Source organism: Schistocerca cancellata, chromosome 4 (assembly GCF_023864275.1).
Source record: "Schistocerca cancellata isolate TAMUIC-IGC-003103 chromosome 4, iqSchCanc2.1, whole genome shotgun sequence".
NCBI classification, from domain to species: Eukaryota; Metazoa; Arthropoda; class Insecta; order Orthoptera; family Acrididae; genus Schistocerca; species Schistocerca cancellata.
In genome coordinates, this window is record NC_064629.1 from 725,153,510 (window position 1) to 725,181,018 (window position 27,509).

General features: G+C 39.7%; 1 protein-coding gene across 1 annotated transcript in view; it reads right to left on the reverse strand.

Moving 5' to 3' along the window:
- Positions 1 to 27,509, reverse strand: part of LOC126184406 (CLIP-associating protein 1-A-like) — a 246,603-nt gene that overhangs the window by 126,481 nt on the left and 92,613 nt on the right. The window contains 1 exon segment of the mRNA XM_049926790.1: positions 9,863 to 10,056. Within this exon segment, the coding sequence (XP_049782747.1) occupies positions 9,863 to 10,056 (194 nt within the window).

Sequence of the window (27,509 nt, forward strand, 5' to 3'; positions counted from 1 at the left end):
TTGTATTATCACATAATATGGGAGAGAGTGTGGCAGATATGATACGTGAGTTGGGATGGAAGTCATTAAAGCAAAGACGTTTTTCGTTGCGGCGAGATCTATTTGCAAAATTTCAGTCACCAACTTTCTCTTCCGAATGCGAAAATATTTTGTTGAGCCCAACCTACATAGGTAGGAATGATCATCAAAATAAAATAAGAGAAATCAGAGCTCAAACAGAAAGGTTTAGGTGTTCGTTTCTCCCTCGCGCTGTTCGGCAGTGGAATAGTAGAGAGATAGTATGATTGTGGTTCGATGAACCCTCTGCCAAGCACTTAAATGTGAATTGCAGAGTAATCACGTAGATGTAGATGAAGTAGGAAACACATTGAAGCACTGCTACAAGGCAACTCTCTCACTCGGTTGATATCCTAAGAGGATTTCATCAATCAATTTCACCAAGAAAAGTTCCAATATTCCATACTAAATGTGGCCTCTATCATTAAAACAAAAACTGAGTGAAGTACATTCTATCCCAGCTTTGTGTGCAGATTTGCCACATTAGCTAGCAGTTGAATGATGTTACATGGCAACATGGGTACCCGAAATGTAGACATTTGTAACAATAGGCTGCTACCTAATGGATATTTGTTTTGCCTCGAGTCACCCATGACATTAACATGTAGCACATGTTGAGTAACTGTTATTTTAAAATATATTTTAAACATATAAAAATATTTTAAAATAGAGTTCGATGATCTCAGTAGTTAAACTCACATTCTGTGAGAAATGACATTTTACTATCATGACACATGATGGCTCCTTATGACGTCTACAGCTTATAGTTTAAGAGGGCTGGCAGTGTTCAGTCCCAGTCTGGAAGATCCCAGATTCACCAAATCAGCACTCGGTAAAGACTGGCTGAGTTCCCTTAGGCACTTATCATTTGGCACAGCAATGAGGACTTGTAGATTATTGAATATTGTGGACACAGTGAGCCTTCACCTCATAAATGACACGATACCTGCTATAACCACGTACATGATATTTGGATACACAATGCAGCACCAGCTGCTGGTGCACTACACTTTGAATATTCCACCAACAGAACAGCATCTGCATGGACCAGCCACCAGAGGCCGCTGCAGTGGCCATATGACTTGTGCACATGACACGACATCTGTCACGCCATCTACTGGAGCCCTCCTCTTTATATGCATGGTGCAGCAGACACTTGCTCTCCCACTGTGTTCTTACTTATTATTTGCAAGTGATTATATCAGTACTTGGATTGTTTCTATGTTTGTATTTATATTCTAACTGTTGTTCACTTGTATGCGGAAGAAGAATTAACTATGGTTCATTTTGGCCGTACTGTTGTTTGTTTCAACAATACAATACCTGTTATATTAGTTAAAGGAAAACTATTCACTAATTAAAGTCACTGTTTTGAAATTAAGTATCTGTTGTACTCCCCCCCCCCCTTTCCCCCCCCCCCCCCCCCCCCACACAACAAAAACAAAAAAATCCCACTTGAGAGAGCTAAAACAACACAAAATAATGATGATATAAGAAAATGAATGAAGCACTAAAAACATATGCTCACAGAACAATAATTCATGAGTGTACAGATTTTCAGTTACGCACAACAGAAATAAAGCAGCAGTCATATTAGGTACATTTTGAAAGGGAGAAAGATGGAAGATATGGGTTAAGCCCATAGGTGATGAAACTGCTGGAGACTGCCCTTGAGCTATGCATGGGAAAGAGTATGTCATGAAATTGGCTATGGTGTCTTCAAAGGTACCATCATGGTTTTCACTTGCATGATTTAGGAAAGCCACTGAAAATCTTATTATCTTATTTCTAACCAACAAGACAAGAGATTTGAAGCCCACTCCTCCTAAACGGAGTACAATGCCTTGACCACTCTGCAACCTCGGTGATGATTTTGGAACAAAAGAAATTTACAGTCAGACCTTTACCACAACAATGAGACTCCAACAAGGAAAAATACAATACCAGAGTGCACAGTACTGGAAACATACAGCTATCATTGTATGTTCAACTACAATAAACATTGTAAAACTTAAGGGTCAAAAAGGTACACCAGTAAATACTAAAGAATTAAGAGAATGAAGTAAGCCACTGAGATCTCAAAAGACCTTATGTAACTAAGTGAGGTGAAAATTGAAAGGTGGCTCACGCTTTAGAACACTAAGAACTATCCCAAAAAGTCTTGATGATCCTGTGCATATTTGTTGTCTACTTTCCTCAAGGGGTTTGCATTTCAGCTTTATTCACTCACTGTTTACAAACTTTACTGGAGATTAGTTTTTTTTTATTTTTTTAAAAGGACCTTATGGTGTGCAAGGATTATTATAGTGTTACACATTGGAGAGCCAAAGAAACTGGTATACCTGCCTAATACCAGGTACTGCCCCCATGAGCATGCAGAAGTGCTCCAAGATGACGTGCCATGGACTCAACTAATGTCTGAAGTAGTGCTGGAGGGAACTGACACCATGAACCCTGCAGAGCAGTCAATAATTCCATTAAGAGTACGAAGGGGTGGAGAACAGCATGTTGCAACGCATCCCAGATATGCTCAATAATGTTCATGTCTGCAGAGTTTGTTGGCCAGCACAAGTGTTACAACTCAGAAGAATGATCCTGGAGCCACTCTGTAGCAGTTCTGGACGTGTTGGGTATTGCACTGTCCTGCTAGAATTGCCTATGTCAAACGGAATGCACAATGGACATGAATGGATGCAGACAAGATGCTTACGTACATGTCACCTGTCAGAGTCATATCTAGACATATCAGGGCCCCATATCACTCCAACTGCACATGCCCCACATCATTACAGAGCCTCCACCAGCTTGAACAGTCTCCTTGCTGACATGCAGGGACCATGGATTCATGATTATGTCTCCATACCTGCACATGTCCATCAGCTCAATACAACCTGAAACGAGACTCGTCAAACCAGGCAACATGTTTCCAATCATCAACAGTCCAATGTCAGTGTTGATGGGCCCATGTGAGGCGTAAGCCTTTGTGTCATGCAGTCATCAAGGGTACACAAGAGGGCCTTTGGTTCCGATGATGTCTTATTGAATGGTTTGCATGATGACACTTGTTGATGGCCCAGTATTGAAACCTGAAATTTGCAGAAGGGTTGCACTTCTGTCACTTTGAATGATTGTCTTCAGTAGTCATTGGTCCCGTTCTTGTGGGATCTTTTTCTGGTCACAGCGATGTTGCAGATTTGATGTTTTACCGGATTCCAGCTATTAATGGTACACTAGTGAAATGGTTGTACAAGAAAATCCCCACTTCATAACCACCTCTGAGATGATGTGTCCCATCACTCGTGTGCTAACTATAACATGAAAGTAACTAAATAACTCACTTAAATCTTGATAACCTGCCATTGTAGCAGCAGTAACCGATCTAGCAACTGTGCCAGACGTTTGTTGTCTTATATAGTCAGTGTCGTATTCTGCCTGTTTATATATCTCTGTATTTGAATGAGTATGCCTATACCAGTTTCTTTAGCACTTCATTGTATATCACTGGATATTGTACAGAGTGATAAAGAAGGCCACTAACTTTTGAAATTGCACTATTCATGAAATAATGTAGTTAGAGAGAGGGCAAACTGAAATGATATGCGGTTTTACTGAAACAAAACACTAGTGCTGAAACTGGCCAAAAGATGGCGCTGGACAGCAATACATCAGTAACATCGCATGACAATCATGTATAAAATGAGCTGTAGTGAGAGAGAAAGCCAGATGCACCAGCAATCACGGCATGTTGGTTTTATCAGGAATGACACTATTCACAAAGCTTTGCTATCAGAATGGAGAATCCGCTACTGCATCTTTACGATCCTATCAGCATAAGAAGGGTGTTCGAAACAGTTAAAGGTCATCTGACAAGTGTAGCTGTGAAGAAAATGATCACAAAGTTCATAACCAAATGCTATTTAGATGATCGGTCCGGTAGTGAATGATCAGACTCCAATTGCTACTTCTGCTCAGGTAGTTCAGGAAGAAATGGAGGTATCAGCAGGTTCATCTCTGCATGGTGAAGTCAGCGCTCATGAAGTCGCATGGCGCACTGGCATTCCACGCACTATTGATTAGAGAGTACAAAGGTGTAGCCTCCAATGCTATCCGTACAAAATCCCCAATTGTAAAGAAATATTAGCCACCGATTTTGTCACACGGAGAGCATTTGTGGTGTGGGCACTTCAAAGAATGGGGGACGATGACAACTGGTTGTCTAATGTGTTGTGGAGTGACAAGTCCACTTTACACTTTAAGGGTGTGTCAACACCAACAACAGCAAAATTTGGTTTACCAAAAATCCTAGAACTGTCATGGAAATCCAACTGCATGTCGAGAAAGTCATGGTGTGGCTTGGATGTGCCACATTAATTGTGACTGGACCCTTTTACTTTGAGGAAATGTGAGCTGCTGTTTTCAAACTGTCAGCATGACGGATTCAAGGTACGCCAATATGTTACAGAATCGCATCATCCTTAGCCTGGCTAATAAACACCTGCTGGAAGGTATGACTTTTATGCAGGTTGGCACTTCACCCCATATAAAAGATTTCTTGTTCACATTGTTTGGTGAGGATCGCGTGCTGAGCTGCCACTTCAGTCATGCTTGGCCTCCCAGGACACCAGACCTCAATCCATCTGATTATTGGTTGTGGGGTTACCTGAAGTTGCAAGTCTACCGCAATCATCTAATCTCATTAGTTGTGCCAAAAGACAACATCTGACGGCAATTTCTCACCAAACATACTGAGATATACAGCACTGTTCACGACATTGACCCTGGACTGCAGGTATTGTTGATGAATGATAGCCGAGATGTCAAGCATTTATTAACATTGTCTTTGCTGAAAATAAATTGTTACGCTACTTATTGCTTTGTATCATATGAAGTGCCATCTGTTGGTCATTTTGTGCACCTTTTTTTGCTTTCAGTAGAACTCCATGTCATTTCAAGCATATATGTCAATTTTTACCTCACTACTCACATTAGTCCATGGAATGATGAATTATCGAATGTTAATGGATTTCTGGGTCATCCTGTATAAAGGCATTTAATAAGTGAACATGTGCTGAGTTTTTACAAATATGTCATGCATACAATTTAAAAAAAAATACTACTTCATTTTAATTATAATTTTATTGCATAAACCTAATCGGGTTTTCATTTGAACTGTTTTGAAAATAGGCATGTCTCACTGAAGTTCCTTATAACTTTTGGATGTTCACTGTCAATTTTTTGATTCTGAATTACATCCGGCTGTAGTTTTTGTATTCTGTAGCTTTCTAGCGTCTCCAGGATATTTAGTGTTATACCTTTTGGCTGTGTATGAAAAATGGTCAGCACTTTATTCATGTCTGGTATTTGGCAACATACCACACAGATGGGTTGTGACAACTGGCTTAACTAATTCTTTAGTTGAAGGGCTGCCATGTGTTCACAAAATCTAATGTCAAAGGCTTTCCCTGTCTTTTTCATATAGAAGTTTCTACAACTACATTATATTTTATACTCTCCATGTTTCCAAAATTTATCTTGTCTGTTTACTATATGTGGAAATGCTATTCCTTGCTTTTCTTGGTGTTGATTTTATGTTTCTCCAGGATTTCTGATTTCCAGTATAAGACAGTACCAATGAATGGTGTGTTATGGGGTAAGTGTTTTTTATGTTCTTTAGCTTTGTCACACACTTTGTTACTGGCTATGTTCTAATCATTCTGTTATGGTTTCAACTTTGTAACCATTTTTCAGCACTAAATTGCCAACTACTTTGCAATACAGATTTTGTTACAACTGCATCTTCTGACAGGCAGTGTTAGTCCCTATGGAACATACTCTTAAAATGAAAGCAAAGCTGCCGTAAAGAGTCATAAATAAAAACTTGAAGTTAAGTGATTGGTTACATTGTATTTTTACTGCAATTATACTCTTACACAATGATGCAGCATATCAGAGCCCAACATCATCTGGTAAACAGTAGAGAAACATTAATTAGCATTCAAGTATTCATCACTCTTAATGTCATCATTGTATGAAAACCTCTATTTGTGTGTGTGAAAGGAAGGAAAAATAATTACTTAAGCTGTTACACAATTTAACTCCCTCAAATGACACTCATATTTGCAGTACACACCAAGTATGGAAGATTTCGGAAGACTACTTGATTCTGAGAATTATCATTCAGATCAACTGCTAAATTTACAGCTTGTCTCGCATACATATCTGGTAATAAATATCATAATATTAATGACCAACAGAAAATGAAATGATTAAAATGCTGGAAAGTGGATCATCACTCATTTGATAGATGAAGTTGCAATAGGAGTGCAAAGTGGAATTATCCATACTTCAATTTCTTTAAACGGGAGTAGGCTATTTACTCAATGAATGAACTACACAGGACTAATTCAGTATCAATGTTATGTATGTGACAGCCAGTGTGAACAGTCTCATTAGGAAAGCATAATCATGTGGATCTTGAATACTCAATGATATTTCAAGAATGCAGCTGACTGATGTTTTCTACAACATACCATATCACATCTGAGTACTTATCAGACACTGTCAGATGAAATGCTGCTAGTTCACACAAAGATGTCTGAAAGGAGTCCACACGAAATACGTGTATCATGTGTGATAGAAAACAACTGGCTGCACTTATAAAACATAACTGGGAGCTGTAATGATTATATAGGCATGAGACAGCAACTAGAGATAGTCCACTAGAGATAGTCCAGAGACAGGATTTAATGGGGTTTGGGAATACCAGTGCTTATAAAATGAACAGTAGTTAACAATAATCAAACCTAAAATACACAAAATAAAGAAATACACACCAAAAATAAGGTTCGATAATGAAACTGAGATAAGGTGGAATAATTGTTTTAATCCAACAACAAAGAAATGAACACAATATACAGATAAATACTTAAAATCAAAGGGTGACAAACAACAACAAAGGTCTCTAAATTGATAGGAAATAGCACATGCCATTATCTTCAAAGGTAACAAAGATTACAGGTATGATACAAGTGCCAAGAGATTATTCATATCTCATATGCACATGAAGTGGCGCAAAAATTCTACAGCTTGATTACATGCCATGAATGAGATACCTATTATCATTCTGTATAACACAGTATTGGCATACAACAACAAGGAGATAGAAAGGGTGGTCACTGTCTCTCCTCATCCTCACAATAGATGGGTTCATCACATTCTGATGATCTTTCTAAACTATGATTGCCCTCCACCCCCAATCCCTTGAGGTAGGTAGGTAGGTAGGTGGTGTGTGTGTGTGTGTGTGTGTGTGTATAGAGGGGAGGGGGGGGGGGGGATAGAGAGATTAAATGGTGCTGTCATATACGGTCCCACATAAAGTAATAATTGGATACAAAATTTTCCAATTCTTATGCAGAATTTGAAACCTGCAAGAAGATATGGATAGCAAATTTCTAACAAGACTCATGCACCTGACATCCATCATCAAGCAGACGACATGATGAAGTTCAGAAATCTTCCATTCACAACATACATAATACTTTCTCATTTGGTAACAAAAGAGTAAAAGTCAACTGGGGTACAGCCTAATACAGGATTACCATGATTGAAGTTCCAGTTTCAAAATGCTGTAGAAAGAAAACCACTGCTCAGAATGACATCAAATTTGAACAGCATATTAAAACGCCATTAGAAAACAAAAGAAGTTTGTTCGTCAGTCTGTGTCTGAGACGCCCATCACTGTCTCCACGAAGGATTGCACACTCCTGGAAAAGCTCCATCACAAGAATGGTGACTGCACCAGTAGCCCTGCAGAGAATCCAGACACTTGAGGGTATGAAAAACTGAGATCTGATGGAAAAACTGAAAAATTGTTGGAAACCAACAAAGAGTTCAATACAGTTTAGAGATAAATATTCAAAACCAAAGGGTGACAACTGACAAGAAAGGTCTCTAATTGAAAAGGAAATGGCACATGCCTTTACCTTCACAGGTAGCAGTGCATGAGTTCTGCTCAGGTTCTGGAGAAAATGGTTACACAATTCAAAAAGACAGATTCTTTTGAAGTTCAATGTGGCAGAGGGAGGAAAGAAGTTGATCCAATGTCTGTCAAAGACATAATTGCAACACAGCACAACAGATCAAGCAGTATTGTGCAAAAATGCTGCACGTGGGGGAACCTCCCCAAACATTGGACATGCTTTGAGCAGTGTGTAAAATTCTACAAAACACCCTGCATTGCTCTCCATACATCATCACCCATGTTAAAGAGTTGCTTCCTGCTAACCTGCCAGCAAGACAAACCTTCAACAGCATGGATGTGTTGGTAGGATCATTTTTATGCAAGATGGTACTCCTCTGCACATTGTAGTCAGTTAAGCAGCTGCTACAGAGGAATTTCAGAAATGCTAGAATTATCAGCCATCATTTCCCTACAGTCTGACCATCCCAATCTTCTGATCTTAAACCGTGCAGTTTCTCTTTGTGGGATTATCTGAGAGGTGTTGTGTTCAGTGCTTGAATTCTGAATGTAGTTGAAATGAAGGCATGCACTGTGCAACATATTCTAAATGTCTCCGAGACACTCCAATCTGTTGTGGAACATGCTGTTTCTCAATTTCAACTTGGGGCAGAAAACAGTAGACAGCATATTGAACATGGCTTGTTTTGGTCTCATAACAATTAGAAACCAACATCATTTTACTTTTGATACAGTTTTTGGCCGCATGACAGTTAAAAACTGATTTCTTCCATCCAATGTCGTATGACTTTCATACGGTGTTTTTTGTTGAGCGTCAAACTTATGCAGTCATGCACTTTGAACAGTATGGATGGTGTAACATGCAGCTCAAACCACAGCTGTCACACTGCAATTCCATCTGTCATTTGTAGAATTTTCATGAACTGTGTGTGTGTGTGTGTGTGTGTGTGTGTGTAATACACAGTTCAAACTTGATATCATTCTGACCAGGGGTTCTCTTCCTAGAGCATTTTGAAACTGAAACTTAAATTATGGACACACTGTAGATTACACTAAAAGTAACTCAACGAAGCTTTTTTCTGCAAATAAATACAGTGTGTTTCACAGTTATTATTACAGGCTTTTATAGGTTGCAAAAAGAGCTTAGCAGATAAAGTTCTGATAAGAAGTCAATGACCGGACTGTACCATTTGAATGTCAAATAAGATTAAAGATTGAATCACTTCCAAATCTCCCAATTAGTGTTATGCACACTGCAGAGACAATGAGTTCTGACCTATGTGCTCTATTAGAGCCCACTGCACCGGCAATGTTTCCAGTACTCATCATAATGTTCTTGTTTACGCGATGAAGGACGTGCTCTTCAAAGTCGAGAGTGCGACACGTCCACAGAGAACCATAATTGACCCTCCTAGCAGTGACATAATAGTTTCTCACAGCCATTGTTGTAGTCAGATGAAATGGTATGCGATGTCATAACTACAACAGGGACTGTCTTCTCAGTTTGTGTATGTGCGCGCCATGAAGAAGAAAATTTGAAAGCGATGTGATATTCAAACTTATTTTATATCCAAATATTACATTTCAGGACATGGGTTCCCAATCAAAATTTTATCCACCAACCACTAGAAGTTAGTAACAGAAACTGTGAAACATAGTGAATATGAAAATTATAAAATAAACATTGATCTATGTAACTATTCCATTCTGTGGACACCTGGTCCCATCAAGATTACAGCTAAACTCAGCCGATAAACACACAACCATAAATAAATATCTTCTGCATGCTATAAAAATATTAATGATAGTGTAGGTAGTTGATGGTACCTGCAACAGTTCGACCTCTTGGAAAGTCACTTCCAGCTGCCAGCCTACCTCCTCTTTCTGTTTCCTGGTCTACGAAGTTGTTTGAATTTAACATTCCCATTTCAAGATTAAGAGCTTTCTTATGTGTACTATCCAGTGAGTTTAATATCTGCTCAGCATTTTCATGAAAATGGCCCCGGAAATGCCAGAAAGCCCTACATACAAACAACAAAAGCAAACAATTATATACAAAGTACACAACACATGAAAAACATAAAAAGAAGACACAGAACATAGATGTGCACGTAACTTACATGTACAGATACAACACTCATTTCACAGTCTGCATCACAATCTTTATTATGCACTAATAAATGAAGTTTACGTTACTCTTTACAAAGGGAGAAAAGAAAGGAAAACAACAAAGAAAAACAGAAAATGCAGAAAGAAAGAATTAAAGCTGCCCAAAAAATAACAACAGAAACTGGGAATAATATTCTCTAATAATGAAAAACTGAAGCTGCAATGCTATAGTGAATAAATGAGTGATATTCAGTAGAAAGTACTGAAAATCCTATAGATCAAGATAAAAGATATGTAACACTATGTGCAATTCAGCTGAACATATTTGGAGTGGCTCATAATTCATGTTACACACTTCTAAAGATTGTAGAGGAAGCTTAGTAGATCAAGTTTACATAGCAATCCACATCTGGAATCATCATCCAACGAAGCAACAGAGTATTTAAGTTATATGTGCCAGGGTCTTTAAATGTATGTATGTACATGGTGATTCCATGATGATGTTACAGGAGATGGATAAACACATCAATCTGAGGTAATGGTCCCTGTACCAAAAATGAATTAGTCGAAAGTTACAAATGAAAATTATTCTGATGCCTCTGACTGTGGTATACATGTACCAGTACTGTTGTTGCTAAGATTGTAGGGTAGCAACTTTCAGAGGTGGTAGTATAGACCAAGACAAGAAAAATTGTCTAGTCAACATGGACTCTAATATGCATAGCTGAGGATCTATGAGCACTTGTTCATCTTTGCTGTTGTGAAACACATCTCCTTCCCCAACATTGCAAAGGTAAAACAAATATGACAATTTGTTTCTCTCTTTCTTTATTTTTCCATCTATTTTATGTTTCCTGTGACAAAAATTTTATTGGAGAAAAACAGCCTTTTAAGAATGATGCAGAATGAAACCAGACTCAATCAAATGACTTACAAAGTAGGTGAGAGCATTATCCTCATTTATGTATTACCTCTTTTAGAAAAATATTCGAACCAATCTAGTATATTTAAAATAGTATACAATGAGTTACATGATGTTAGATGCATGCCAAATACAATCTGAGATTAATCATTAATACTCATCTTACTGTTATGACATATCTTAAGCATGATAACTTCGCCTAGTGTGTCATGAAATAACTAAATTACTGTTGTTGTGCACAGTTGCAGGATGAATAAATTAAGACAGTACAAATATAGTTCATCAGGAGAGTTTAACTATCATAGTAACTTCTGCAGTGGTTTGTTGCAGTTTAGCATTGACTAACCTTTTTCTGGATTGGTTTTGGCTGTGACATGCCATCCAAAGTGAGATATTGTTGAGTCAAGAGGCACACTAGTCAGTGCATAGCTACGGTTTCAACTGAACTGCCTAATGGCAAAATTATATTACACAATGTAATATCACAGTGATTTTAGTCAAAGGAATATTTCCCATTTTCGGCCTCACAACAAAACATTAATGGAAAGAGCATAAAAATCAGAAGAGAAATGTTAGTTCAGACATCCAGTGTAACTAGGAGGTTGCCCACTCTACACACAGTAGTAAGTATCTAGCAACTTTTCTGGGTGTCTTATAAACACATATCTGTTGGGTGGAACTAACTTACTAACAAGGGTGTGCTGGAAAGTAATGCCTCTAAATTTTTTATTCTGCTCTCAATACTAGATGAGGTATTACATGTCATGTATATTACTCAGTCGTTCCCGCTTCACTGACAAAAACTGCAACCGTATGTCGCTAGAGGGCTCTGAATTGTAGTGCATAACAAAAGATTGTGTAACGTAACTGTGTATGTCAATACATGTGAAACGACGTGCTGTAATCAAGTTTCGAACTCGAAGAGTTTGTCCATACATGGAGCACCATCTCCTTCAGGATGACAATGCCAGACCACAGATGAGTGCTGAGACATCTGCAACAATTCGATACCTAGGGTTCACTATGATAAATCATCCTCCATGCACTCCTGACTTGCCTCATTCCATTTTCATGTGGTTCCAAAACATATTCGATAACTTCACTTTGTTAGTGATGAAGCAGAGCAAGCAGAGGTGAGGTAGTGGCTCTGTCAACAAAGTCAAACATTCTCATGGTGATGTCAACAAGCTTGTCTTTCATTGGGAGAAATGTGTTCATCACCAGGGTGGCTACGTTAAGACATAAATATATAGACATGAAGAATAAAGGTGTAGAATGTTAATCAAATTTGTTTTATTTAAAAACCTTTAAGAGTTAACACACAAAAAAAACAGAGACATTACTTTTCAGCACACCCTTGTAGTGATAATAATCAGAATACCACATAGATGTAGGCAACAATACATAGTATCTAAATGCTTAAATCAGTTATGTCCAAAATTATGCATTAACTTCAATTGTCATGAGGACTTTTTATAAGGAAATTGAACACAAAGATTTCTTAAGGGTTTCATTAATGCTTAGATGTTGCAATACGAGAGGAAAAATTTACAGCAAACAGCTTTACAGACTGACGGACTTATTTTTGAATACATAAATTATGTGTATAAAAATACAAGTTTCATTAGAGATGTATATCAAAAACTTCTCAATAATAGCATGCTGACTATCACAGAATACAACTCCAATGAAGCATTACTTGTATAATTCACTTTCACCTAAGGGAAATATAACAATAAACAAAGGATAAGGATAAGGACAAGTAACTATGAGATTTCACACTAAGAGATTGAGGGGGGGGGGATTGCACAACTAACTGACATCACCCTTTATTAACACAATGCAGACAGAAAACTTTATGTTTAAATATATGGGGATAATAATGTCAATGTGAACATTTTTGTTGACAAAGTATATGAGGATAGGCTATTCTCACAAGATCAGGTTTCAGGTAAACTTAATCTTGATAGTATTTGACATGTTGACACTGTGTTCCTGACTGGGACTTATGTCCGCATCTCTGCCATTCACGGGCAGCATGTTTCCAATTGCGCTACCTGAGCACACATCACACACTGGCATAAAGCATTAATCTGCTACCATCTTCTCGGCATTCTCTTCCAAACTATGCATAGGTTCTCTCATGATCTCATAGGATTAACACATCCAGGAGGTATGCTCAGATAGCACAAATGACAGTTCACAAAACACAGGCACCTGTGTTTGAGCCCCATTACAGCACACTATTTCAATTTAGCACATTCAATTAGAAAATTCAGTCCCAGATACATAACTCCAGAGGTTAACAGGAAACAAAAATCAAAACAGTTAAACGAGTTGAAGCCTACTACCCATAAATATCAGTACTGTATCTTAATCACTGTATTACTTTGGTTTCATATTCATGGTTTGAGGGTTGTGATTTCTCTTCAGCTGCTCAATAAATACATGGCTGTGATGCAAAAATTTGATGAAAGTCTTTACAATCCTCACACCAACATGGGACATGGTGCATATGAGGCCTGAGAGTGAAGCATCAGCAGCATGTGGCAGCTGATCGAACCCGTTAAGGAAACTGTCTCAGTTTTCAGAAACAGTGAAAAGGTTCAACAGCACCCAGTTATTCCACTGACAAACCACATTGGCAACTTTCTGTTAGGCACTGTTTTCTTTGAAAGGTAGAGCCACATGGAAAAGCACTATATGGGAAAGAAGGAGCTCTGAACAATTCAATGTTTGGTGTAGATGAATACAGAAAATCTTAACATGTAACATTTATTTAAGTCTGTTAAACTTGGAAATGGCTGGAGAGTTATAACGTATGATCAGTGAGAGCATCTCCGTGAAGGGGCTCTTCAATCACATGATACTAACACTACATCTCCTCTTAAATAGAATGTACACTGCCACAGCAACCAAATGTGGAGAGTGCCTGTGTCATTAGCCATGTTTCCATAACAGACCTCTTTTAAGTGATTACAGTCTTGGCATGCATTGTAACAATGCACATTATCATGTATTCACTGCTAGTAAAGCCGCAGTTCAAAGTTGTGAAATACACCCCCCCCCCCCCCCCCCCCCCCCAAATCTCTCTGCCTCCAGGAGATTCAAATGGTTCAAATGGCTCTGAGCACTATGGGACTTAACATCTGTGGTCATCAGTCCCCTAGAACTTAGAACTACTTAAACCTAACTAACCTAAGGACATCACACACATCCATGCCCGAGGCAGGATTCGAACCTGCGACCGTAGCAGTCGCGCGGTTCCGGACTGAGCGCCTAGAACCGCTAGACCACCGCAGCTGGCAGGAGGTTTATAGTCTGCTGTAAAGTACAGTTTCCTGTTATGGACCTGGTAGTGTATCTGTGCACGGAGCAACTTGTCACACAGAGACCACAGCTACTGAGCGGCATTGCATGCCGGACCTTGGTGTGTACTTGGCCTGCAGGGACAGCAATAATGTATGACAGACAATCCTGAGTGCGAGGAAGTTTATAACTCAACAGGACATGGGGTTAGCAAATATTGGCAAACTAAGCATTACTCTACAAATTCTTTTAGAAGAAACTGTGTGTGTGTGTGTGTGTGTGTGTGTGTGTGTGTTGTTGTTGTTGGGAAATAGGGGGGGGGGGGAGGGGGGGGGGTATATAAGAGAAATATTAAATTGGTGAGTTAAACAACAGCTGGTAAGTCAAATGTAAGGCTATATTCAGGGTAAATTTTGCAGAATGCCATGACAGTGTTATATTTCTACTGGGGATACTGTGCTCCAATGCATGATTTGACTTTGCTGGAAGGTCACTCAAGACTACAGTTAAGTGTGTAAGCAGTGTCTATGAGTCAGAGCTATTGCCACTAATGTCTGGCCCAGTCGAACTATTGACTTCAAGTAATGTAACTCCCCTCCATCACAAATATTGGCATTTCATCTCATATATGTGTGAGTCTCCTGATGCCAACGCATCATCCATGCACTGTCTGGTGATGGAAAGTACAACAGTGCTACTGCAAAATCTGCCTTCCCATGTTCAGTTTGTTTCAAATTAATATAAAATTACTGTTTAATGAAGTACGAAAACAACAAATATTAAATGTGTGTACCACATCTCCAGGATGGTTGTTCCTGAAAAGGCCCACAATCAGATCTTCGGGTGGTCACTTACCCAAGAGAACTACACAATCAATCAAATCAAGATAGGACGATGAAAATGGGAAGCATTTTTATTGAGGATTGCTGCAGGTAATGTGAAAACAATGAATAAGAAACTTGGACAACATGAAGAGAGAAATAGAGAGACATTTTGTAAGTCTTGTAGAGCTTAGTGAGGTTCAATGGGAAGGAGAATCTGAATGCAAAGAAGACAATTTATGAAGGATCGGAAAGGAAGGCAAATGGAGTTGGAGTTACATCAAAGAAACAGTTAAACATGAGCATAGTTAGGGGTATTCAAATTAGTGACAGAGTGTTAACAGAGAAACTAAACAGTAACTTTGTGAATACATTGATTATTAAAGTCTACATGCCAACAAGAAATGCAAACAAAGAGGAAGTGGAAAAAGTATGTGAGCAGACTGGGGAAGTCTGTGAAGAAAATTGGAAAGGACAATTAACAACTGTAATGATGGGAGATTGGAACAGTATAGTGGAAAGAGAAGGAGTAATATAGTTGGAGACAATGGACTGGAAAAGACCAATGAAAGGAGTGGAAACCTAATAGGTTTAAGTAACATCAACAGGTAGCACCTGAAGAAGGCAACGAGTTACGTGGCCGAAATATTGTGCCATAGCGACACAAACATCCGGCAGTAGACCCGATGATTCCACATGTCAAGATCTCGCCGGGAAAGCCTCAAGAGTTACATCAGAAGACTCTACGGGGAGGAGATGTACCTTAATATCAAGAAGCTGGATAAGCTTCGACAGAGGAAGGGGAGGATGCCGAGTTCTCTGTTTACTTCTGCGATGCCGAGAGGGGGATGTAGTTCCTGTCTTCGCCAGGTTGAAGCATCATGTCAACACCAGAACGGCGAACAGAATGGAACACAGTGCTAGCCTCGCACTGGTAAGAGAAAGAGTGCGTGACATGCACCACCGCCTAGATGTAATGTCCAGGGAGTTGCTGTATCTCCACCTTTCCATAGCAGCTACCCTGACCCGAGAAGACTGGGACCAGGTTGATGGTGCCTCTTGGTCCTTGGCTGAATGCACCATGAGGAAATCACCAGCATGTCAACAGGCCAAGTTTGAACGCCTTAACAAGAAGGAACAACATGATGGGTACGCACAGACAGTGGTCAACCTGAGCGACAAACAGCTCGATGAGGCCACCTCAAAAGGACTCAGCAAGGGCCTCAACTTTGCAGTGACTCCCAGAAGCATACCTGTTGCAGCCTTCATCAGTGCGGTTGAGCAGGTCGTCCACACACTACCTTCCAACGTGTTTGAAGAGATCCGCAGGGAGACCTGCAGGGCACTCACCAGGACGAAGCCCTCCAAATCCAACATCTCGAGCGAGGAGAGGGTGGCCCTCAGGCAGCTATGGAAGGATGATAGAGTTGTAGTTCTGCCAGCTGATAAGGGTAACTCCACGGTCATCTTAAACAAGTTGGCGTATGATAGGAAGGTGCAACAACTTCTGGAAGACACTGCTTACAAACCACTAGATGGCGACCCCACTGACAAGATGGACAAGACGACCCGGAAGTTGCTGAAGGAGACAGGTCTACCTGAACAGGTCATCAAGAAGCTTCATCCCAAAGCACCTGTACCACCCAGACTCTACGGACTTCCCAACGTCCACAAGGAGGGGGTCCCTCTTCGACCTATTGTCAGTAACATCGGTGCAGTGACATACCCCACTGCACAATACCTGCAGAAGATATTGGCACCATATGTGGGCAAATGTGCACACCACATTCGGAACTCAGAGGACTTCCTACAACCGCTAAGGCAGCTACACACCACGGACTCTGACATCATGGTCAGTTTCGATGTGGTGTCGCTCTTCACACGAGTGCCACTCACCGATTCACTCAAGATCATTGGAGAGAAGTTCGATGGTGCCCTGCTCTACCTGTTCAAGCATGTACTGACCTCAACATATTTTCTTTACGGGGGTCAATTTTATGAGCAAACGGAAGGAGTGGCAATGGGCAGCCCTTTATCACCAGTGGTAGTCAACCTTTTCATGGAAAGGTACGAAGAGGAGGCACTTGCATCAGCCACTTACCAACCCAAGTGCTTTCTTAGGTATGTCGATGACACTTTTGTCATTTGGCCCCATGGCAGGGAGAAGCTAGATGACTATTTGGAACATCTAAATTCATTCCACCCAAGTATAAAATTTACTATGTATCTAGAGAAGGATGGACAGCTCCCATTCTTGGATGTCCTGGTTAAGAGGAAGGCAGATGGCACTCTGGGGCACAGTGTGTATCGTAAGCCCACCGACACTGACTTATACCTTCAAGCCAATAGCTGCAACCACCCCGCACAGAAAAACGGAGTCTTGAAAACATTAGTTCACAGGGCTCGGGCTCTGTCAGATACGGAAAGTCTGGCCACAGAGATAGAACATCTACAGCTGGTGTTCAGCAGAAATGGATACTCCTCCACAGACATCCAAAGGGCACTTCGTGCTACCAGCCAACCACAGAGTACAGAAGAGGAGCCAGAGAAGGCGAAGAAGGTGGCATACCTGCCATATGCTGGACCTATTTCTGCGAATATCAGCAGAATTCTCTCAAAATACGATATAAAGAGTATCTTCTGTCCACCCTCCAAAATTGGGACAATGCTAGGGAGTGTGAAGGACGACCTGGGGCTACGTAAACCAGGCATTTACAACATCCCGTGCCAGTGTGGAAAATCATTCATTGGACAGACAACCAGGACAGTGGACGTCAGGTGCAAAGAACACCAGAGGCACACCAGACACGGGCAGGCAACCAAATCTGCCATAGCAGAGCACTGTCTGGAGCTCGGTCACTCGATGGACTATAACAACACCAAAATTGTGACACAGACTCCAAGATTTTGGGACAGTGTCATAAAGGAGGTCATCGAGATGAAGGTCACAGACAACCTAATAAACCGAGACAGCGGATACCAGCTCAGCTCGGCATGGAGTCCGGCTCTGGAGCTTATCAAGGACCAACAAAAGGAACCAAGAAACTCCTCAAGAAGTAGTAACACCACAGCAGGAGCAGCTCCAGGCACGTGCGGACCGCGAACGGAGCACCCGACAGGAGATGGGCCTCAGACAGCTACCACAACTGCAGATGGTGGATGAGGCAGGCCCGGACGTCTGTGGGAGCACCAGGGAAGTGCCAGCACCTCAGGAGCTGTGCCTAGCAGGCGCAGACCACGAACGGAACGCCAAACGTGGGTCTGGCCCCAGACAGCTGCCACGACCACAGATGGCGGACAAGCCGGGCGCAGACATCCGTGGGAGCACCAGGGAAGGGCCAAAACCTCAGGAGGAGCACCAGGCGGGCGCGGCCCGCAAACAGAACACCCGACACAGGACGGGACTCAGACAGCTGCCACAGATGGCGACCAAGTCGGGCGCGGACGTCCAAGGGAGCACCGGGGAAGAGACAACACATTACAGGCAGCACCAGGCGGGCGCGGATGGCAGAGAGAGCACCCAGCGCCCTCTGGGCATAAACACTGGACAAGATCCTCCAATACGGCAGTCTCAGGTAGCACCTGAAGAAGGCAACGAGTTACGTGGCCGAAATATTGTGCCAGAGTGACACAAACATCCAGCAGTAGACCGAATTATTCCACATGTCAACATCAACAAAGATTATACACATGAAACGCTCCAGGTGATACTGCTAAATATAAAATAAACTTTGTCATTATCACAGATTCAAAGACAAACACGGCAAAAACCTTTCCAGGTGCTGATGCTGATATGGAACATAATTTACTTGTAGCAGATATTATGACAAGATTAAAGCATATTAAAAAAGACTACAGATAAAGAAATGGGATGTTGAGAAACAAAAATGTTAACTTTTAAGAAAGAGTATACTGTACGTCAAAAATAAATAGGAACATGTAAGGAAACCTGCAGAAGTCACTGAAGAGTGAAACATCATTAGAAATACATATTGGAAGGAACAGAGATAGATACTGGAGAGGAGAAAAGAGCAAGAATTAAGAAAGAGTGGATAACAGTAAGTATGCTGCATATAATGGGTAAGTGCAAGAACTGTTAAGATGACAATTTAGAAAGGCAGCAGGCAGTACAGAAAACTGAACAATGAAGTAAGAAAGTGAACTGAGCAGGCTACAGAAGACTGGATGAGGAAACACTAGAGGAAATAGAAGAATAAGAAAGGAAAGTAAACTGGAAGGAATGTAGAAAACAGTAAAATTCTTATCAAAAAGATAAGTAAGGAAAAAAGGCAAACAAGGAATGTTAAATAAACATAGGAAGAAGACAGTATGCACAGAAGGGGATAAGGAAGTTTGGGTTAATTATGTGGCGGAGTTACATGGTGTGCAGGCTGATTACACAATACTGGTTTTGGAAGATGAATGGAAACAAAATGAAGGAGACCGTGGTCCTAAGATATTGAAACTGGAATTGGAGACAGAAATTCAGAACGTCTGAGAAAACGAAGAATTGGGCTGTGAATATTACCACCTGAGGAAATGAAGTCTTTGGTCCAACTTCAATAACCAGATAGACTGAGGTAGTAAACAGAATTTAGGAATTTGGCATCAAGACGTACTTAAGATCGTTCTAGTACATTTATCTAAAAATGTGTAATGCAAAACAATGCAAGTAAGGACTATAGGACAACTAATTTTATCAGTCACGTTACAAAGCCTATAAAAAGAGTTATACTGAGGAGCACTGAAAACAAAATTGAGAAAAATATTGTGGAAGACCAGACTGGGTTCAGAAAGGATAAACAAAGAAGAGATGTTATAGGCTGTCTGAGAATGATTGGAGAACGAATAATGGAAATCAACCAGGAGGTGTGTATTTGGCTTGTCGAGTGGGAAGAGGCTTTAAATAGAGTAATTGGAGAATTATGCTGAGAGTTTTAAAAGATGTCCCTGGTAAGATAGAAAGTTAATAAAGGAGATGTATAGAAAGCAAAAAGTAACAGAGACAGAAGAGACAAGCACTGCAAGGATCCTCACTAACACCAATGCTATTCAACATACATATATGGAGAAAATTGATAGTTAAGTCCACAGAGGAGGCAAAAAGCATTGTAGTTGGAGGAGAAATGATAAATATTATAAAATACGTGTCTAATCAAGCAGTACTGGCAGAATCAGAAAAGAAGCTACAGAAGAAGTTGAAGAGTATTCCTAGAAGTGGCAAGGAAGATGAAATGAGGATAAATAAAGGAAAGACAAAGTGATGTCAATAAGCAAGAAGGGAGCTCCAGTTAACATATTCCTAGACAGAAAGAAGATAGAACAAGTAAAATCCTGGGAAGTTTAATGACATGCAATGGAAGCCGTACAGAAGAAATGAGGAGGAGGATACCTATGGGAAAGAGAACATCTAAAACATGAAACACTATCATCATCTAAAAGAATTCCAGTGTAGCTGAGGAAAAGATTTGCTAGATGTTATGTCTGTATTGCAGTGATATACAGCAGTGAATCACGTACAGTTAAAAAGAAACAGGAAAGATACCGAAAAAGTTTTGAAATGTTGCCACGGAGAAGAATGCTGAAAGTGAAGTGGACTGACGGACTTAAGAATGAAGAAGTAATGAAGAAAACATGGAAAGGAAGAAGATTATCAGAAGTGATCAAAAAAGAGAGAAAAGTCTTGGCTGGAGCATGTACTACTTAGGAATTGGGTGCAACAAAGACTTACAGAGGGAAAAAATGGAAGAATTGAGAGGAAGAGGTTGGAAGAGAATCAGCCTAATGTTTGACATCAGAAGAGGATGAACACACAAACAGTTGAAGGAAGATGCTCAGAACAGGACACGATGAAGAGTCTCCAGTTGATTGGTTGGTTTGTTGGGGGAAGCAGACCAGACAGCGAGGTCATTGGTCTCATCAGATTAGGGAAGGACGGGGAAGGAAGTCGGCCGTGCCCTTTCAAAGGAACCATCCCGGCATTTGCCTGGAGCGATTTAGGGAAATCACGGAAAACCTAAATCAGGATGGCCGGACGCGGGATTGAACCATCGTCCTCCCGAATGCGAGTCCAGTGTCTAACCACTGCACCACCTCCCTCGGTGTTTCTAGTTGAGAACTGCTGTGAGATTGATACAAAGAAGAAGAAGAAGACCATGTCCAAGCGCAGCTGAGCCGTATTAAGGGTGTTCTAGGTTAAGGTGGAATAGCCATGGGTGGAGAGTAGAAGTGGATGAAGATCATGCACTTTCCTCCATGAGTGGTCTGCAAACTGAAGAGTGAAAAGGTGTTTCCCCACTCCTCTACCCCACATCATCACAAGAAGCAATTGCAGGGTGTTTCAAAAAGTTATACCAATCCTCCACAGCACGCCTTATGAATCACTGGTGGTGCATTGTGCCAACAAGTCTGGTGATGCTCATGCCTAATTTGTCATAGCAAGGAGAAGAAGTGCAGCTTCAAGTCTCTTTGTACTAGGAGAATCTCCTTTTTTCCAAAAAAGGGTAAGATGATGACATTGTTGAATGTGTGCATTTCAAAGAGGAAGTAGATGAAGGTGAAGCACCGAAACCCAATGCAACTAAATCAGATGTAGACACAGTGGACAAATTAGGCAGGACCTACATTACAACCTTTATGACAAGAAAATGAGCTATTGTAATTTTTTTTACACTATTTTGGACATTAGTGTCCCCAACAGTTTCATAATTTGGTTGTACTTAAATCACGATTGGGAGAAAGGAACGAACTACGAAAGAAGAATTTCTTCTCGGTCAGGGAACATCTCTAGTACAGAAAACAGAAGTTAGTGCAGTCTTCCTCCTTTTCCTTCAGTACAAGTGCAAACAGGGACAAAACATGGACAGTGCCCTCTATATGAATGTTCTGTCAACAGAGAACAGCCAGAAAAGGTCAGAAGATAGTTTTCCATTGCCTGTAAACAGGATACAGTGTTGCACTGTTTTAAAGGTAAGGATGTTTGAGATAAATGCCAAAGACAACATCTGAAGTGCTTACACACAGTTTTCCTTTTTTCAATTCAGTGATGCTTCTTTCATGCCTGTTCATTAAAATACATGAAATACTACCAATATACCCCATGTAAATTACTTGGGGTCAATATGACCAAGTGGTACTCAATGAAAAGTGAACAGTGCTTGTCGTGGGGATGTTGCCTTTCCCAGAAGAATGCTGCAGCTGCTGTACAAGATGACTAAGGATCAATGTCCCCTATACAAGTGCAAAACAGTGTGCACAGGATTATGTAGAGTCTGTACGTATGTTTTTCTTGCATTAGTATTGTTAGTAACTCTTATCTGCACTCCATGTAGTGATAACACTTCATAAACACCCCTGGACACTGCATCACCAGTGATTCACATACAGCGCACTGCCAAGGGTTGGTACAACTTGTTAAACACCCTGTAGTTGCTTCTTGGAAGGTAGTGGGGTAGATAAGACTGGGGAAACACCTGCTCACTCTTCAGTTTTCAGCCCTAGGACAGAGGAAAGTGCATGACCACAGTCCGCTGACTTAAGAGGAGTTAGAACAGAAAAACAAATTTTTTCCACATTTTTTGTTTTTTATCTCATTATAAAATTTGCAACTTTCCAAATAAAATGATGTATATATATGTATCAATTATAAACTCACATGGCAAGGTGTATTTTTTTTTAAATATAATTTTCGCCGGTTGAAAATGTTAAAATTTTTATGTGCATTACCTCAAGATCTAACAAAATCAGTAATTTTTTATATACAAGGCTGTGGATTGCTGTGTTATAAAGGTTAAATTATGTGTTTGTATTGTTAGCACTGTCAAAAACAGTATCATATTATTTCATAATATAAACATGCATTGTATGTTGAAGTGCTAATGTTTTTCTGAGGAAAAGTGATGAATAGGTTAGTAAATCCCTCAAAAAAGTAAAGTATGATGCCAAAACGAAGTGTTTTTAAGAAATGTGGGTTTCAAGGTAATACATTTTCGAATAAAGGGAAACCACTGTGTTCAACATATGGCGTGTGAAGTTACAGACAATGAAATATGGGCAAACTCGTCAGTATCTAGACAAACACCCATTACTGCTTCGAAGATTAAAATAAAACTTTGTGATACGCAGTTTTCTCAAAACAAAAGTGATGTAAATGGTAGATTAGGTTATATTCTGACAGATTTACACAACCTAACAAGGGTGTTAGGTGAATGAGTGTGTTGTAAAATATGTTGAGGAGCAGTTAGTTTACATGAAGACAGTGAGGTAACAAATGGACTAGCCAGGAAACTTATCATTAATTGTGCCACTTGTAAATACACTCATTCATTTTGGAATTCTGATAAGCATAAAGATAATTATTTTGAAGTAAATGTTAGGTGGCTTTATGGACTGAGAGCTATTGGCAAAGGACACACTGCAGCAGAAACAATGTGTTCCGTAATGAATATGCCATGCCCACCTTGTAAAATCAACACATATGTAGGATTTATTGGAGCTGCTGTGGAATATGTTGCATGTGAGTCAATGAAGGGTGCTGCAAACAAAGCTGTTGAAATAAATGATAGTATGACTGCCATATCAGTAGCTTTTTATGGCACTTGGCAGAAGCGCAGCTACGGTTCTACGAATTCTGTTGCTTACGATGACCACTGTAGATACTGGAAAGGTAATAGATTTCCAGATTTTAACCAAACATTGTTATAAGTGTAAATCAGGGAATACAGAAGGGCATATCTGTGACAGACATTATGAAGCACAAGTGGTGGTATGGAGGGCTCTACAGCTATTGAAATTTTTAGTTGATCTGTGAATGAAAGGGGATTGTGTTACACTAAGTTCTTAGGTGATGGAGACTCAAAAGCATATAACAGTGTAGTAGCCGCTCAGCCTTATGGTGAAAAGATTATCACAAAACTGAAATGTGTTGGTCATGTCCAGAAGAGAATGGGCACCAGGTTGAGGAAGTTGAAGCAAAGTTTGACAGACAAGAAACTTTCTGATGGTGAAACCATAAGACACAGGCTGACAGACCAAATGACTGATGAACTACAGCAGTATTATGGGATGCCCATTACAAATAATACTGAGGATTTGTTGAAAATGAAGTAGGCAGTATGGGCTACCTTCTTCCACAGACTGTCAACTGATGAAAAACCAGTACACCACCTTTGCCCTCTTGGATCTGATTCATGCTGCAATTACTACAATGCCCAATACTCAAACAGTTCATACAGCCACAAGCATTCCATCCCAGCGGCAGTCATGGATATCATAAGACCTATTTACAGACACCTGGCAAATCCTGACTAACTGAAGAAGTGTCTGGATGGTCAGATTCAAAATCCCAATGAGTCGTTCAATAATCTTATGTGGACTTGCTTACCAAAAAATGTTTTTCTTGGAATGAAGACACTAAAGTAGGGGGGGGGGGGGGGGGGTCAGTGATGCTGTTATTGCTTTTAACGATGGCCCAACATTGGTAGGGTGAAAGTGCTACAGCATATGAGAATTAATCCTGGAGCAAACTGCGTGAGAGAACTTGAACGAATGGACAAGATTCACATTGATAAAGCAGAATATGCAAGCACAGCTGGCCACTAAGGACTCCAGAAAGAGGAAAAGAGAAGAAAACTTGGAATAAGATCAAGATGATGATATACAGTGTGGTGCATGGTGTTTCTGAGTGACTAAAAATAAAAAAAAATTAAGCATATATTAAATGAGTTACAGTCTTTTGAAACTTCAGAAGCCATTCCTGAAAATTTACATTTTCTGTTGCATTTTCCCCCTAAATCTCAGAAACCACTACGAGTAGAGTATTCAAATTTTCAGGGGAGTAATAACATACATATGCTAAGTCTACCAAACAAAAAGAAGAACATAATGTTATGTATAAAATAAAATTATTTAGGATAACGTAAAAAAACACACACAAAATTTTTAACCGTATAATTAAAAAATTGTGTTTCCGAAAGCAGTGGCTGAATTGCAAATTATTGTAGTTCAGTAGAATATACAGTTTAATGTTCCTGTAAGAGTTTCATGTCAATGGTTACAGTGGTTCCTGAAATACAGGGAAGCCAAGTCACTAAATTTAACATTGTCAGGATAGGGTGTTCCAACTCCCTTTAAATACCTCCACCCCTCAGCCCTAAGCCTTCTTACACCCCAGAACGCAATTTATCTCTAATATGGTTCTAATGCACTTAGAAATGGTTCACATTTTAACATTTGTTCTTAATCCATTTCGTTTAACAGTAAACAGTATTTTTTTTTATATAACATTAATACACTATTTTAGTAATCTGCAGTTTTTCCATCCCAGCCAATGTAGTAACCATTAGCCCTAGAGACACAACTGTATAGGATCTTTTTTTTAATTTTGAACTGGAACACGTTTTCACTAGAAGCACCCAGTTCTCAAGAAAAACGGAAACAAGTAACCTTTATTCCCCCCCCCCCACCCCACCCCGCCCAATCATACTCAACCAGTGAAGATTTTCAGTGCGCCCAATCATACTCCACCAGTGAAGATTTTCAGTGTGTGTTCATGACACTCCCTCCAATCACTGTAAAAATATTTGCAACTATATCATTTTTGCCACTATTTGGTCTTCATTACTTGGGCTATAGTATAGGGAAGTGGGAAAGGAAACTGGCTGTATCTCTTTCAAACAGACCGCAATCCATAATTGATTTATGGAAACTATGGAAAATATGCACCTGTGATGCAAATTCCATGCCATAACCATTGTGCTCCAAATATTGACAGTTAATTTGTATGTCTTTTCCTTACTAGATTACACATACTCCATAAAAAGTAAATGAAACCTGTTACTGCAAAACCTGTTCAGATCACGGGGGAAAGATTCTAGTAACCATGTATGAATAGAAAGAGTAGATGATGATTATGATGATGATGTAAGGCATTCAGGGTCTGCCTTTTTGTACCACTGTTTACTTTTTGGCCTTTATTTTCATGATCTGAGACCAAATACCACTAATTCAGCTGAACTACAAAGAAACTCTTTATAATGTTCACCATTGTTTCTTGTAAGAAGGTAGTCAATAATGTATGTTACACCTAATAAAAATAAATACATCTTCCCGAAACACATTTATTTTTCTCTTTGAAATGTTGGGGAAAAAAGAAAGAAGAGGAAGAAGAAGAATGAGGAGGAAAGGGGGGGGAGAGACCATACTCCATCCTTTCATTTTATAATTTTGTTTCATAACAATTCCATATTATGCCAGTCTCAGACCTATGTATCATGTGGAAACAGGAACACTGCTGAACGTTTTAATGTATTCAATACATTCCTTATTTTGGGGAGCTGTTGACTAAAAGACAAACAGATGCATGTCCTATTTTAGTCTAAGCTTTGGCTTTATTTCCTGATGACTGATTCGCCTGTTGACTTCAGATGGTTTCAAAGGCATTAAAATGAATGAATATAGTTCCATTTTTACTTTGTAATATGCCTCCCCCATCAAGAGTGGGAGAATTGTTAACACAACACAGGTGAAATATTTTCAAATATGAAAAGCACAATAGCTTTTAATTGCTTTTTATGTGTCCAAGTCCTCAATAATCTTAATTTGTGGTACTTGACAACACTGATCAATTAATTTAAAAATAATGTTGCAGCTCATTAGCTATGTGTTTTCCAAAGTTAGTGTCTGGGCTCTTTGAGTACACAATTGTTGATCTGGCATGACTGGTATTATAGTAATGGGCATACGGCAATGCATCGGAGAACCTTTTGGAACACAGCATATAAAATGCATTAATGAAAAATTTTTAACACTGCTGTACAATTGGTATATGAGGCACAAATGAAAGTTTTACTATGAGAAGAATAGTCTGACATCTAACCTCTGACTGAGAAGTACTAAATGATATTTACCAGTGACTGAACATAATGCATGAACACTGCTCCTACATCACGGAGTTGTAGAAAGCAAAATGCTCTCCTTCCTGGTAAGTCTAACCAACCAATATCACAATAAAATTACCCCAGAGTATGTGTATCTATAATTAAATACAGTATTCACAATACTATAGAAATCCTAAATAGTTTTCCTTTGTAATATATTGTTTCTAATCCCAAATGGAAAAGGTTTCTATAGTTTTATTTAGCACATATTGTTATTGTTATCATCATCATCATCATCATCATCATAACAACAATATATTAACATTGTGACAATATCTTTGTGAGTAGGCTCCACCCGAAGGTCAGAAAGGGGAACTACAGAGTAATTATAATTAAAGTTAAACTTTCAAATGGCTGTAGAAATAACACCACTGGTC